This window comes from Rhamphochromis sp. 'chilingali' (genome assembly GCF_963969265.1).
Source record: "Rhamphochromis sp. 'chilingali' genome assembly, chromosome: 20".
In the NCBI taxonomy this organism is placed as follows: Eukaryota; Metazoa; Chordata; class Actinopteri; order Cichliformes; family Cichlidae; genus Rhamphochromis; species Rhamphochromis sp. 'chilingali'.
Genome location: NC_137947.1, coordinates 31,974,235 through 31,987,089, shown reverse-complemented (window position 1 = coordinate 31,987,089; position 12,855 = coordinate 31,974,235). Strand labels below are relative to the sequence as shown.

At 43.0% G+C, this 12,855-nt stretch overlaps 1 protein-coding gene across 2 annotated transcripts; it reads right to left on the bottom strand.

Moving 5' to 3' along the window:
- Positions 1–5,803: 5,803 nt before the first annotated feature.
- Positions 5,804–12,530, bottom strand: LOC308387874 (uncharacterized protein). 2 transcript variants are annotated; one of them, XM_080868215.1, is made up of 6 exons: positions 12,328–12,530; positions 9,051–9,092; positions 8,768–8,895; positions 8,315–8,341; positions 7,147–7,203; positions 5,804–6,167 (listed from the first exon to the last, which is right to left on the bottom strand). In XM_080868215.1, the coding sequence occupies exons 1-5, from the start codon at positions 12,446–12,448 to the stop codon at positions 7,147–7,149; spliced, it is 375 nt and encodes a 124-aa protein (XP_080724341.1). In that variant the 5' UTR covers positions 12,449–12,530; the 3' UTR covers positions 5,804–6,167. The 2 variants fall into 2 exon arrangements, with proteins under 2 accessions (XP_080724341.1, XP_080724342.1); XM_080868216.1 differs by lacking the exon at positions 8,315–8,341.
- Between the last annotated feature and the right edge of the window lie 325 nt (positions 12,531–12,855).

Below are 12,855 nucleotides of genomic sequence, written 5' to 3'. Positions count from 1 at the left end.
TTTCCTGTCAGCTGGTCAACCTCACTCAGGTGGACATCCATATCAGCCAACCAAACGACAAGCTCCTCCCTTTGTGCTTCAAATCCCTCCCACTCTGAGACAAGGAGCTGAGAGAGAGAAAACAAGGGTCAGTTATAAAGAAGAGAGAAAGTGAAACCCTCCTCAGAGGGTCTGACTCTATCTCACTTTGTACAAGCCTGCTATTAAAGTTTAGCATTTAATCGTGAAATAATTAACTGCTGGGTGCTGACATGTAAGAGAGCATTGCAGGAGTGACACAGGTGGGTATTGTATTACTGCATCACACATTTAATTCATTCTGTTTGTGTAATTATGTAACCACACAATCACTCCACCCCATGCACCCCCTCTACATCCACACACTTAGCAGCATATTAGGAGTGATGTCTCTCCATGAACCCAGATTAAAAACACCTTCAAATGAATAAAACCACATCATCATCCATGTTATTTGAACAAGTTTATTTCATTTTCACATAATTTTTTTTTACCTTCTGTACATTTCAGAAGCACTTATTTTAAAGTATTCCCAATAAAAGATCTCTCATTCAGGATTTCCTTTAAACCAATGAACATATATGAATATACACATTTTCAGAGAAGCAGTTTCCCATCAGTTCAGTTGGACACTTTCATCTCAGGCGGCTGCAGACGGAGGTTTGAGGAGGCTGCAGGAGAATCTGGACCTCTGGCTTCCTACTTAAAGAGCCCCCCGAGAGCGTTCCCCATACCTGAGAGAAAAAGGATCCGATTAATAAAAGACACTGAATGTGAAAAGACATCAACAGCCGGGGCCAAAACCTGCAGTTTCTCTAGTGTCCGGCAGGGGCAGCAGTGAGTCAGTCTCCATAGACTCCCATGTTAAAACTGCAGCAGAAACAAATGTTTACAGTCTGATACACAAACTGCTTGACTTTTGCTTGCGTGTGGAGGAAACTTCTACAGCTCTTATGTTGAGTGTAGGCAGACTGCTAAAGAATGTGTCAGGAGGAACTCAGAGGACGTTTTTATTGTTCACATGTTGAATTTTTTAACAGCTGGGATGCAACGATTTCATAAACCCACAGAAAACATGTTCAGCTGCTACCAAACTCAAAATGAGTCTTTAGTTAGTTTAAATGTTTGGCATGTTTCCTGTGGTCTATCGTTTATGAGGAAACTGCATTGTGCTGTCATTTATTAAGGTTTGTGATCCACTGCTGGTCATGAAGTGCAAATTAACCTGCACAACATAAGATCAGTTTTAAAGTTGTTTCACTTTAAAGTAAGAAAAGGATGCTGTTACAGATCCTGGCACAGCTGGGATCTTATCACATCCACATCATGTGACAGCTGTTGCTTTGCCGTAGCTGTGAGCTTCACAGTTACAGGAGGAAACGAAAAGGAAGTTAGACAGCGCTCACCTCCTCCTGCTCCTCCTTGATCCTCATTCTTGTTTCCACCGGCCAGTTTGAGGACGTCTCCCACGCCGAAGCCTCCTCCTCCTCCTCCTCCTCCTCCTCCTTCCTTCTTCTGCTCACCCTCCTGCTGCTTGTTTCCACCCAAGGCCTTCTTCACGACACCTTCCACCACCTTACCTGCACAGTAATGATTTATTAGAGGATGTCCTCACTGATGTCATCTTTTTTATCATCTTTCCTTTTCTTTTTGTATTTTTATAATTTTTGCTAAAACTGTTGAACTGATTCTGCTTTAAATGATTTATTAAATATGTTCATGTTTGAATGGAACCTGTTTTATTTAATAGTTCTGTAGTTTCTGTGTCTGATCATCTGTCTGACATTTTTCTCTCATCTTTGTTTTTAAACTTGATCCATGAGTAAAGTTATGCTCTTTGTCGTCATGGTTATCATTGAGCTGTGTGTATGAAACATGATGTCAAATATGATGCGAGTAAGTTTGACTCTACAAAAACGTCCCAACTTTAAAATGTTTGAAACACGATCTAATGATAAAAAGAAAAAAGTGCACATTCTTTCATAACATATTAAAATCTTTGCCTTTAGCTTCTGATTGTGCATCTTTAGAAATAAACGGCCTGAGGTTTGAAGCTGTTGCAGACAGCAGAATAAAAACTCTTCTCTTTTTAAAATAACATTTAAACCAAACTCACCGGCTTGCTGTCCTGCAGTACGAGCAATCCCGTCCATGACTGCTGCTGTCTGGAGTGTGTCTGTGGATGCCGAAGCTTCGGTCTTATACACGCGGGTGCGCTCGTCCCCTCAGGTGATGCGGTACGAGAGCCGTTCCCGCCCTGCTGAGGAATCAGGTGTGGCTGCCACACAGGACCAATCATGTTGGTGTGAACCCAGGCGGCAGTTGAAGAGTGACGGTGAGGAGCTCCACATGTAAAAGTCACATCGCCTGCGGTCAGAGCTACGCCGATACTATGAGCATCACCTACTGGCTCTAAAAACAATGAGGGGTGTGTCTGCATATTTAAGTGACAATAACAAGCTTTATTATTAATGCTCATAATAAAAACCTGCTTTCATAGAACTGCATCAGGACACAGCAGGAAGGACTGTGTGTGTGTGTGTGTGTGTGTGTTGTTGCTGTGTGTCATGACACAAATGTGTCTTCTCTCTTTGGTTCCTGCTGGTTTGCTGTCACACGGCTGCTCGGTTCTCACACTGCTGTGTTGATGGAGGCAGCGATGAGGATCGGGTACGTGATTGGCTGCTGAATCCAGGTGTTGCTCTTAGCAGATGGTTTATGGGTTGGACTGCACCTGCCCAGCTGTTGTTGAACGCCTTTCCACATTAGTTTACAGTAACCATGGAAACCAGGTGACAGGACAAACTCACCTGCAGCCTTTTACGCGCAACATGTTCATGTTGATCTTATTAGCTCATTTACAGGAGTCAACATAATGGAAGCAATTCAAGCAACATAATTTCACGTCTTCAGTAATAAAAAATTTTTTAAAAATGAGATAAAAACAACATTTTTAAATTTGAAATATATAAATAAATATATAAATATATATTCATGTTAGTCCACATTTTGAGACTAAAACTCAAAATCTCAAACTAGCATAATAAGATAACATAATATAAAATCCAAAACATTTAACATTCCTGAAAACCCTCTCCTGTCTGATCATTTCCTAATAACATTTACATTTACAATAATTGATTACACAGCGGTGGAGAGTAGACGTTTATCACAGTAGATGTCTTTCTGAAAGCGCTGCAACTAAGTTTAAGAATATAATCCACCCACTGTTATCATCTTCAATGCCCTGTACCAACATAGAGCAGAGCAGCTATCTGAACGCTGCCCCAACAGAGGTCAATTATCTTGTTAATAATTTCACCTCCTCACTACGTACGACTCTGGATACTGTAGCTCCTGTGAAAACTAAGGTCTCTAATCAGAAGTACCTGACTCCGTGGTATAATTCTCAAACACGTAGCCTAAAGCAGATGACTCGTAAGCTGGAGAGGAAATGGCGTGTCACAAATTTAGAGGATCATCATTTAGCCTGGAGAAATAGTTTGCTGCTTTATAAGAAAGCCCTCCGCAAAGCCAGAACATCTTACTATTCATCACTGATTGAAGAATAAGAACAACCCCAGGTTTCTCTTCAGCTCTGTAGCCAGGCTGACAAACAATCAGAGCTCTTTTGAGCCAACCATCCCTTTAACGTTAACTAGTAATGACTTCATGAACTTCTTCACAAATAACATTTGAATTAGAGAAAAAAGTATCTGTGAGTGCATCTACATAAGAAGGGACAGTGTTTGCATCCCACCATCCACTGTAAGGACACAGATGTGAGCTCCCACGAGGTACCTGAACTGAAACTAGTTGAGGTTTAGTCCTTATACAGAACAGCAGAAACAAGTAGGCAACCTTTTCTGTGTCGTCTGGAAACATTTGGTCTATATTAACTTTTCTACGTGTGTTGTGTAGATCTTCACAGTGCAGCAAAAGTGGCCCAAGTATGGAGCCTTGTGGGACTCCTACAGAGGATTCAAGCTCAGCAGATCTTTGGTATACACTGTTATGATTAAATCCACATTAAATCATAACAGCTTCTTCAGAAAGATGAAAACGTGTGAGTTTCATAAACAGATTGTGACTGGCAGTATCAAATGGTTTTAGTCGTTTGCTGTTTTTCCTGCTATATGTTTCTTTATTGTTTAAACTCAGTTAATCTTGACTTTTAAAAATTAGCGAGGAGTTTCTTCAACTGCCACTTTGTGACAGAAACACCCATCAGCTGCTCTGCAGAGAAACAGGTTTCTCTTTCGTTAAGTGACAGTTTCACGCGATCATCAGCAAGAAGTAAAAATACTCGTGAGGAACGCCCTGCAGACTGGAACATACCGACACATCGCTGCACCTGAAAACATCCAGTAAATCTGGAACACAAAGCTTAATCAGGTCAGGAAACAAAGAGCAGACAATAAACTAACTGAAAATAGAACTGCATTCCCAAACACTGGGAACGTTCAGCAGCTCAGCAGGTCGGTCACATGATCGGGTCTGAAAAGAGGATCTCAGAGTTTTTCAGAAGTAAAGAAGAGCCGAGGTTCAGCAATCTGCAAAATCTCTACTGTGAAGACAATTTATAAAAATCACAGTTTTACAGAAGTTTATGTTCTGGGTCAAAACTCAAACTCAAAGTCCAAGAAAAGTGCAGATCAAAGCATCAGTTACAATTAAATTACTATTTGAAATTCAAATCAACACAATAATAAAAAAGATGATATAGATTCATAATTTAAAAAATGATGAAATAAAATTTCTAAACTGAAATAAAGTTCAATATGAAGAAAAAATGTAAAATAATAATTTGCTGATTTAATGTTAAGACACCAGACGTCAGATTTCTGAGGGTTAATATAAGAAACTCATCGCTCTGGGGAAAAAGTTTAAATGATGACAGGAATCAAAAAGCTTCGCTCTCCTCCCGACAGCAGGACGAGCTTGTTGCTGCGCATTTCTGACACTGGGTGACGCTGCAGCAGCTCGGCGGCCCTGCAGAGGAGCAGCAGCGCCTCACACATGTGGCAGCTTTAACATTTAGACTAGAAACAGTGTTATTTTAGCAACTCTGTTAACGGAAACGCAGAATCACTTTAAAATGAACACTAGTTAATCAAATATTTAACATAAAGAGTGAAAATTTACACATCGCATAGTTTTAGCACTGGCCTTAAACCAGGACAACAACAGCCACGCACATCGAAATAACGAATTCTGTGTTTAAATTCAAAGCATTTCCTGTTTATACGGCGAGTCTTCCTTTCTGAGTCCTACAATAAACATCATTTTTCTAACGGTGGACCGAGTGACACCCGGGTGAAGATGAGAACCAGAAACCTGCAGCGTCAGCAAAAGTAAAAGATATTCTACTGGATATCAATCAGAGTTGTTTTATTGTGTTTGCTGACAGGAAGCAGGAAATCAGGCACATGTTTACTCTGAGCCCCAAAATAAAAAACTGAAAAATCCTTTCATCAGCTCGTCTGCGCGGGCGGAAAACACGAGCTGAGTGTCTGTGGGCGACACAGACGTTTGCTTTAGTGACGACACACAAACACCAGTCTTTCAAGTCTTTTTGTTTGTTTGTGTTTTTGGTTTTAAATTTAGCAAATCAAAATTCATTTTTGAAACAAACGTTCCCCCTCAGACCGTCCCGGGAATACTGCGGACACATGAAAATGCTCCACAGCAGGTGAATAAAATATGAAGCAAAATAAAATCCTTTGAATAAAAACAACAAGAACGAATCAACGTTTTGTGACACTGAAGACGACGAAGCTCAGAATGTTAAAACATTTTTATTTTGTTGTTAAAAATCAGCAACACATACAGGAAGTGTGTGTGTGGATTAATCGTTTCAGTGTGTGTGTCAGCAAAGCCACGTGCATTTATAAGGCTTCAGGTAGCCCTCTGTCAGGGGGCGGAGCCCAAAAGAAACCTGTGGTCCACAACAGCCAATCAGATGAAAGTGTGGAGTTAAACCGACAGTGTATATGATGAGCGAAGGCGGCGTAACCATGGTGCGCGGGGGGAGTGATGAGGAGGGTTTCTCTTGGTTAATGAGGGGTCAGAGGTCAAAGGTTGAGCAACAGATAAAATATGAAGATCCTTCTTCTTCTCTCGTTCGGTGACGGCAGGAAGTTCAGAGTCTGAGGGAAACCAAATGAAGAGGAGAAACATTTTGTTTAAAGCAGGTGAGTTAGGTCAGCTGACGTGAAGCTTACCTGTGACAGGTACGGTGCAGCACATATATCCAAAGGACATTTTAATCAAGGACTTTTGACCTGTAATGGATCATTTTTGTGTTGTATTGATGCTGAGCTGTGGGCATCTTTCCTGGTGACTCGCATCACCGAGCAGCTTTTCTTTTCTGTATGTTCTCATAATTATGTTGTGCCTCCTGGTGGCAGCTTCATGCTGGTTTATTTGCTTGTTCTCTGCACAGAAACTTTATGATTAGCACCACGTTGGTCTTATTGGGGCCATGTTTGTTATTTACAGCTAACAGGAGCAATGTGAAACCTGAAGGGCTGTGGGCTTTCACACCAACAGCTGTGGCTACAGTGTAGCTGCCATCACCAGTGTGTGAATGGGTGGATGACTGGATGTGTAAAGCGCTTTGGGGTCCTTAGGGTCCTAAAGCGCTATACAAATACAGGCCATTTACCATTTAGTGTACTGCACAGAAATGCCACCAGAGGGCAGTAAGTGCTGGTCTGCAGAGCTGAGACACTTACAGATGTGCGCCATCAGCACCAGCAGGTGATCCTTCATCTGCTCACTCATGTACCATCAGGATGTCCGATAAGAATCTTTGAACCAAGGTAGGGGTGTTGTTATCTACTGACTCTGTCGTTTAAAAGGATGTTTGCATTTAGACGAGTTAACTGATCTAAAAGTGAACCGCTCCAGCAGTTTGACCTGCATCTTCGGCTAGTCAGACACAGCTGACATAAGACTGATTAACTACGAGGGGGAGGGCTTTGTCAGGAAGTGCAATCAACTCTGCAGAAAAGAGCGAGCGCACTCTGATCGTATGAGGATCATTATCATCCTGCTTCCCCAAAACTCTGCAGATTCATCTGCAGCTGAAACTCAGCATCACCGCTCTTTCATGGTTTTTCTCACCTACTGTTCAGCTGGTTCAGTCTGTTCTCCTCCTGCGTTTGGTTTTTGCAGCTCAGTCTACAAATCAGACAGAAAAGAGGTCAGTGCAGCAAATTTGTCCATATACAAAGCTGCATTTCTCCCCAAAACAGAAGCCATTAACACAACACTAATGACATGAATAATCTCCTTGTGGTTTGACTCTGAGACACCACTTTAAAGGTTTGCTGATGTAAAATAGATGTAAATAGAAGTTAAGCTGCTTATTTTTGGGAGAAATGAAACTTCATTTGGAGCAATCAGAACCACAGCAAGGCGTTCAGAAATCCAGAAAAGTAAGACGAAGCCAAAGTTGAGCAAAGGCGAAAGAAAAACTCGTGTTAGTCGCTGTAAACAACCTGCTGAGATCATCTGTGATCATTTCCAGCTCCTACTTTGGTTTCTGTAGGCTCCTCAAGAGAACATGGCTACATATGATGCGATACATCAGGAAATATATTTCAAAGTTACATGTAGTCATTGTCTTCATGGGCGCAGAGTTGTCAGTTGTGGTTAACAGAATAAAGAGCAGTATCATGCAGCCGTTTCCTGTTAGTGTTGTTATTCATCGTCAGCCTCTTTTCTGCTTAAACACCCTTCATGCAGGTTTTGTTTCTTGTGTCGTAGGAGCAGAGATTGCTGTTCGATTCCCTCTGATACTTCCATACTGCCACCGCTGTCACAGCACCCACACCGCTTAAATCAAGCCCAGCTCTCAGAGAGCGCCTGTCAGCATTAAACGAAAGGTCGGAGAGGGATCATTAAGGCTGTCAAACAAATTCTCTAGATTCTACTTTTTTCTTGTAAACATGCTCCTTTTCCACATTCATTTTCCTTTGTTTTATTTTCACATATCTGCTGGTTGTTTTACTGTAAATTCGCTGGTTTCTTTTCTTTTAAGTTTACAGTGTTTTTGCTTGTTATTTTGTTATTCTCCTTGTCCAGGACCTTATTTGTCTGTTTTAACTTCATACGCAGCGACAGTAGGAGGACTTTATCTAAAGGAAATGATATTTTACTGATGTCCAAAAAATCCCTGACATCTGGTCTTTTCTGATCTGAAATGTCTGATTCGTGAAGCTGTCGATGTCAGATAATCAGGCAAGAAGCTTCATGCCATGCCACCCCTCCCCCTCAACCAATCAGGCACCTCCTCAGGCACTGGCTCCGCCTCCTCCTGTTCACATCCAATAACCAGAGAGTTGGAAATGACAAAGGACAAAAAAAGTTATACACAAAAAACAGACTGTGAATAATTACTGCATGAATGCTGAACACATGACTTTGACTCAGTAGTCATGAATATAATGAAACACACTTTATGTGAGTCTCCAAAATTCTGTCACGACTTTCAAAATTCGGTTTAGAAATATATTTTTGTAATTTTGTTAATGTGCAAAGTAGAAGTCCAGCTAATAAATTACTTAAAAACAGAAATTTGAAATAATTGTATAATACAAGTATAACCTTTATCTGTAACATGTGAGAAAAACAAACCCCAGGTTATACAAATAAAATAACAACAACACAAAAGCAAAAATGGAAACGAGACGCCTCAGTTCTCGTTTATATTTAAAATTTATAATCAGCTGACGTCACTCACCGTGCTAACGAATCCGGTTGCCGCTGCCGCATTCTCCACCCCCTGCACCGTTGCCTGGGCAACCTCATTGGCCCCAGAAACAGCGGTGTCGGCCACGACGTTAGCCTGCTCGTTCGTCTTCTGAGCAACTGGGAGACAGGAAATCAATGCTATTTTTATTGTTTACGTTTTAAAGTAAATGAGAAAAAGATGAATTTACAAACTCGTGAATGATTTCGATTCTTGCTTCCACCATTGCATAACTTCAGTACAGTAAGTGCAGTTTGCACTGCAGGTGCTTTACCTGTGTTCACACCTGTCACAACTCCCTCCATCGTCTTACTTCCTGGAAAAAAAGAGAGAAAACCTTCGTGAGAAATGCATAAATCAGAAGCAGAGAGTTTGTGTGGTCATTATTCCTCTCTGGCTCTTCCGCACCGTGCCGCCCCTCCCTGAGCCTGGTTCTTCTGGAGGTTCCTTCCTCTTAACAGGGAGTCTTCCTCTCCGCTGTCACCGAGTGCTCGCTCGTATGTTTGTTGGGGTTTTCTCTTTACTGTACAATATAAACCAGCAGAATGCAACACTGTTTGTTTTTGTGCCATATAAATAAAATCAAGTTGATTCGATTCACCAACAGTGGCTGGAGACTTTCTCGCTGGCTTCTCAGTGCTTACTTTGCTGATGCTTCATACAATGTTCGTTCTTCACATCAGCGCAGCAGCACAATCACAGCCGTGTTCATGGACCCGATTTTATGAGTCTGGATTTCAAACCCTTCCTGCTGTTTCCAACGATTAAAAAGGCTTCAAAGAATCAGGCCACAGCTGTTAGAGGCGGCCAGACAGAAAATCTCATCTCTTCACCTTTGTTATAATCTATTAATCTGTTTCATGAAAAAGCACCATTATCAGACTCAGCTGTTTTGCATGGATAAAGGATGATGATTGTTTATTGGTATGAATAAAAGGCCATTCGCTGACAGCAGCCAATCTGCAGCCTCGTTAATTATGCATCATCTTTGCATCTTTGAGCGTCTTCCTTCCTGTAACTGCGCTCGTGCAGCAGCCTCAGCTTCAAACATCAGCGCTGCAGGGAAACAGTTTCCACGGTGTTTGTGTGAGATCAGCCGACAGCGAATCACAGACAAAGAGTCCGTTCACTGCGAACCGTCACATGTCCGAGCAGCTCGACGCCCACTGGCTGAATTACAACCGAGTCTGAATCGTTTCCAAACAACACGAAGAAGAATGCCGAGTGTTGAAGTCGTCCGTCCACCTCGCTGTCTGATCAGAGGCAGCGCGCCGTCCCCAGAATGTTAATAAAGAACAAAACAAGGGGAATGAGAGCAGAGAGTGGGCTGCCTGGGCGCAAAGTGGGTGACATGAGTGAATAATTCAGAGAGCTCAGTTTATCTGTGAGGTAGAAACCAGGTCAGCCTCCGTCTGGACGTTTAAAAACAGACGTTTGCTTGTTGCTCCTGGTTTTATTCGCCCCACATGAGCTGTGGTTTGTGGCTGAACAGAAGAACAGTTGAATGAACAGGGCAGAGCTGCTTTAATGTCATTAAATATCAAACAGCACACACATTTAAACCCCACAGATGACGAATTATCCTTCAGCTGTCAGAAGCTTTTACTTTGAAAGCCTGAGCTTGCTGAACAGGTGAGCACGGTGTGATTAGGTGTCGGGCTCATCTCTGACCCTTCCTGCTCGTGGACAGGATCCAATCTGGGGATCTCTGAATGCAGATGATGGTCTTCTGTTCTTCACACGACCTTCAGCATGAACCGGCGCCGTCTGCAGCCGGGCGTGAGCCGGATTACTGCCTCAGGTAACATCCACCATAAAGGGTCATAATGGGCGGGGCTTTGGTTGTGTTTTGGCCACATGCTGAACAAGCACGTTTTCAGAAACTATGAATTGGCATGCATGGACCTACATCCCCGCAGTGACCGAGAGTCTCTGGATGAAGAAGAGTGAGAACTCGTCTGAGGGACTAAATGTGTCTTCGTGCCTGGGAGGGCCTCGCCACTCCTGCTTCACCTGCTTCACCTGCTTCACCTGCTTTGGATAAGTGGACGGATGAAATCGTGCTGCAGCAGCAGATCAGGATCCGGTCGCAGCGTCGTTCTGACAGGTTACGCTAACCGGAGCTGCGATCCATCAGGAAGAGCTGCACTTTAAATCACTGAACATTCAGCTTCCTGTCGCCCGCTCTCTTCATCCCTCCTTGATTTTAGTGTCCTCCACTCAGCCCTCCTTGATTTTCTACACAAGAAATCTCAGTTCTTTCTTTCCATTAGTCTGTTGTTCTGGTGTTAAACAAATGCCACTCAGTGTTGGGGAGTAACAGAGTACATGTGCCGCCGTTAAGTATTTAAAATACTAAATATGAGTAACTGTATACTGTTACAGTTACTGTTTAAAAGGTGGTATTTAGAATACAGTTACTTTGTTGAAATAAACGGATTACACGGCGGTACTTTCCTGTTTCATATGTTTGCTATGATCTCTCTTTTTTTGGTTTCCACGTCGGTGGAAACCCAAACAAAACACGCATTAAGAGGCTCAGATGTCTGTGTCTCAATCTCACGTCTCATAATGATTTAATATGAAGGCAACAGGCAGAGCGTTACAGGCATCGCCCTAAAGCATGGAGCCTGATGGGTGGTGTAGCCCAGCTGTAAGTAAGCTATTAAGACTCGACTGTACACTGTGTTCGTGTTTTCCTCTTCCTCCACCTCCCCTCATCTTCCTATTCTCCCTCGGTCTGTTCCCCATCATGAGGGATGCGAGGAGGACGAGCGAAATTCGACAGCAAACGGGGATGAATGAAAGGAAGGGATGAAGAAGGGACAAGAAAGAGACAAACAGCCAGAAGAGGAGAGATGGAGGATATACTTTTGGTGGTGAATGAATGAAACGAGTGGGTGCGTCTGTCTCCGTCCACTGCTGTTTGTCCTTTGGTGTTGGATTTCACTCGTCCTCCGCCCATGCTTCATCCACTGTCCACCAGGAAATGTGAAATTTCAAGTGCAAAGTAGTTTTAGAAGAGAGTGAAATTCAAAGTTGGAGCAGAAACTGAATCCTGAAATATTAAAAGAAACACACGGACGACAGGAAGTGGAGAGAAAAGTGCAATTCATCCTGACGCTGTGTTAAATCTGCAGATGGAAAGATGGAGGGATGGTGTTGACATTCACTCCGTCCATCCATCGCTCGGGTTCCAGCAGAAAGATGAAAGCTTCTCTTCTTTATCCCCCTCATCCTCTCATCCCTCCATCTCTCTTCCCACATCTTTCATGCACAGCGTCGGGATGAATTGTGTTTCCCTGATCTGTCACTAAAGTTTAACTTCCTGTTTTATCCCTCCCCCTGCCTCCTCCTTTCCTCACAGTGCTGTGATTGTTTGTAATTTTTCATCATATTTTCTTTCTTTCAGATTTTATTTGTCCTCCACCCGTCCCTCCTTTTATCTTTTCTTCTTAAACGATAAATTATTTAAATGCAGCTTCCGTCCTCGTCTTTCTCTTCCTCTTTTCACCACAAATCTAATTTTACTTGCATCCATCTCCTCTCACCAACGTAGATGACCCCCTCCTTGGTCTTGGCAGCTGCCTCCTCCACTCCGGCCTTCGTCTTCTCGGCGGCGGCGACGACTCCATCCTTCGCCATGGAGAATCCCTTCTTGAAAACGTCCATGATGCTTTGCTTGTCTTCTTCTGCTGCTCCGTCTGCCTCGGGTGCCTCGCCTCTTCTCGTCTGCTGGGATCTGTTCCTCTTGCTAATGCATAAGTGAGAGAGAGGGTGGAGAGAGGGCACGTGAGGAGAGAGGGCTGCTTACGAGAAAGGGAGGGAGGGTAATACGTGCAAACAGCTCTGGATTCATGTGGTGCAGTGGAGCCTACAGAGGAGAAAAGTGAGTCGGAGATAAGAAGGAAAAGGAGAAAACAGAGAAAATGCTAAAACCATAAATGTCCCCAGACCTGGAGCTCAGACTGAAACACACAACAGAGACATTACTGCTCAGAAACACCTGCAGGGGCTAAAAACTGGCTTAGATGTTTTAAAATGGGGGTTTGTGGGGACTGGCTGGCTTTCAGAGCCTC

Coding starts and splice junctions, on each gene's coding strand:
- LOC308387874 (XM_080868215.1), bottom strand. CDS start 12,448: ATGGACGTTTTCAAGAAGGGATTCTCCATGGCGAAGGATGGAGTCGTC. Junction 8,342..8,767: donor CAACCGGATTCGTTAGCACG/GTGAGTGACGTC, acceptor GGATGTGAACAG/GAGGAGGCGGAGCCAGTGCC. Junction 7,204..8,314: donor CGGAGCCAGTGCCTGAGGAG/GTGCCTGATTGG, acceptor TCTGATTTGTAG/ACTGAGCTGCAAAAACCAAA.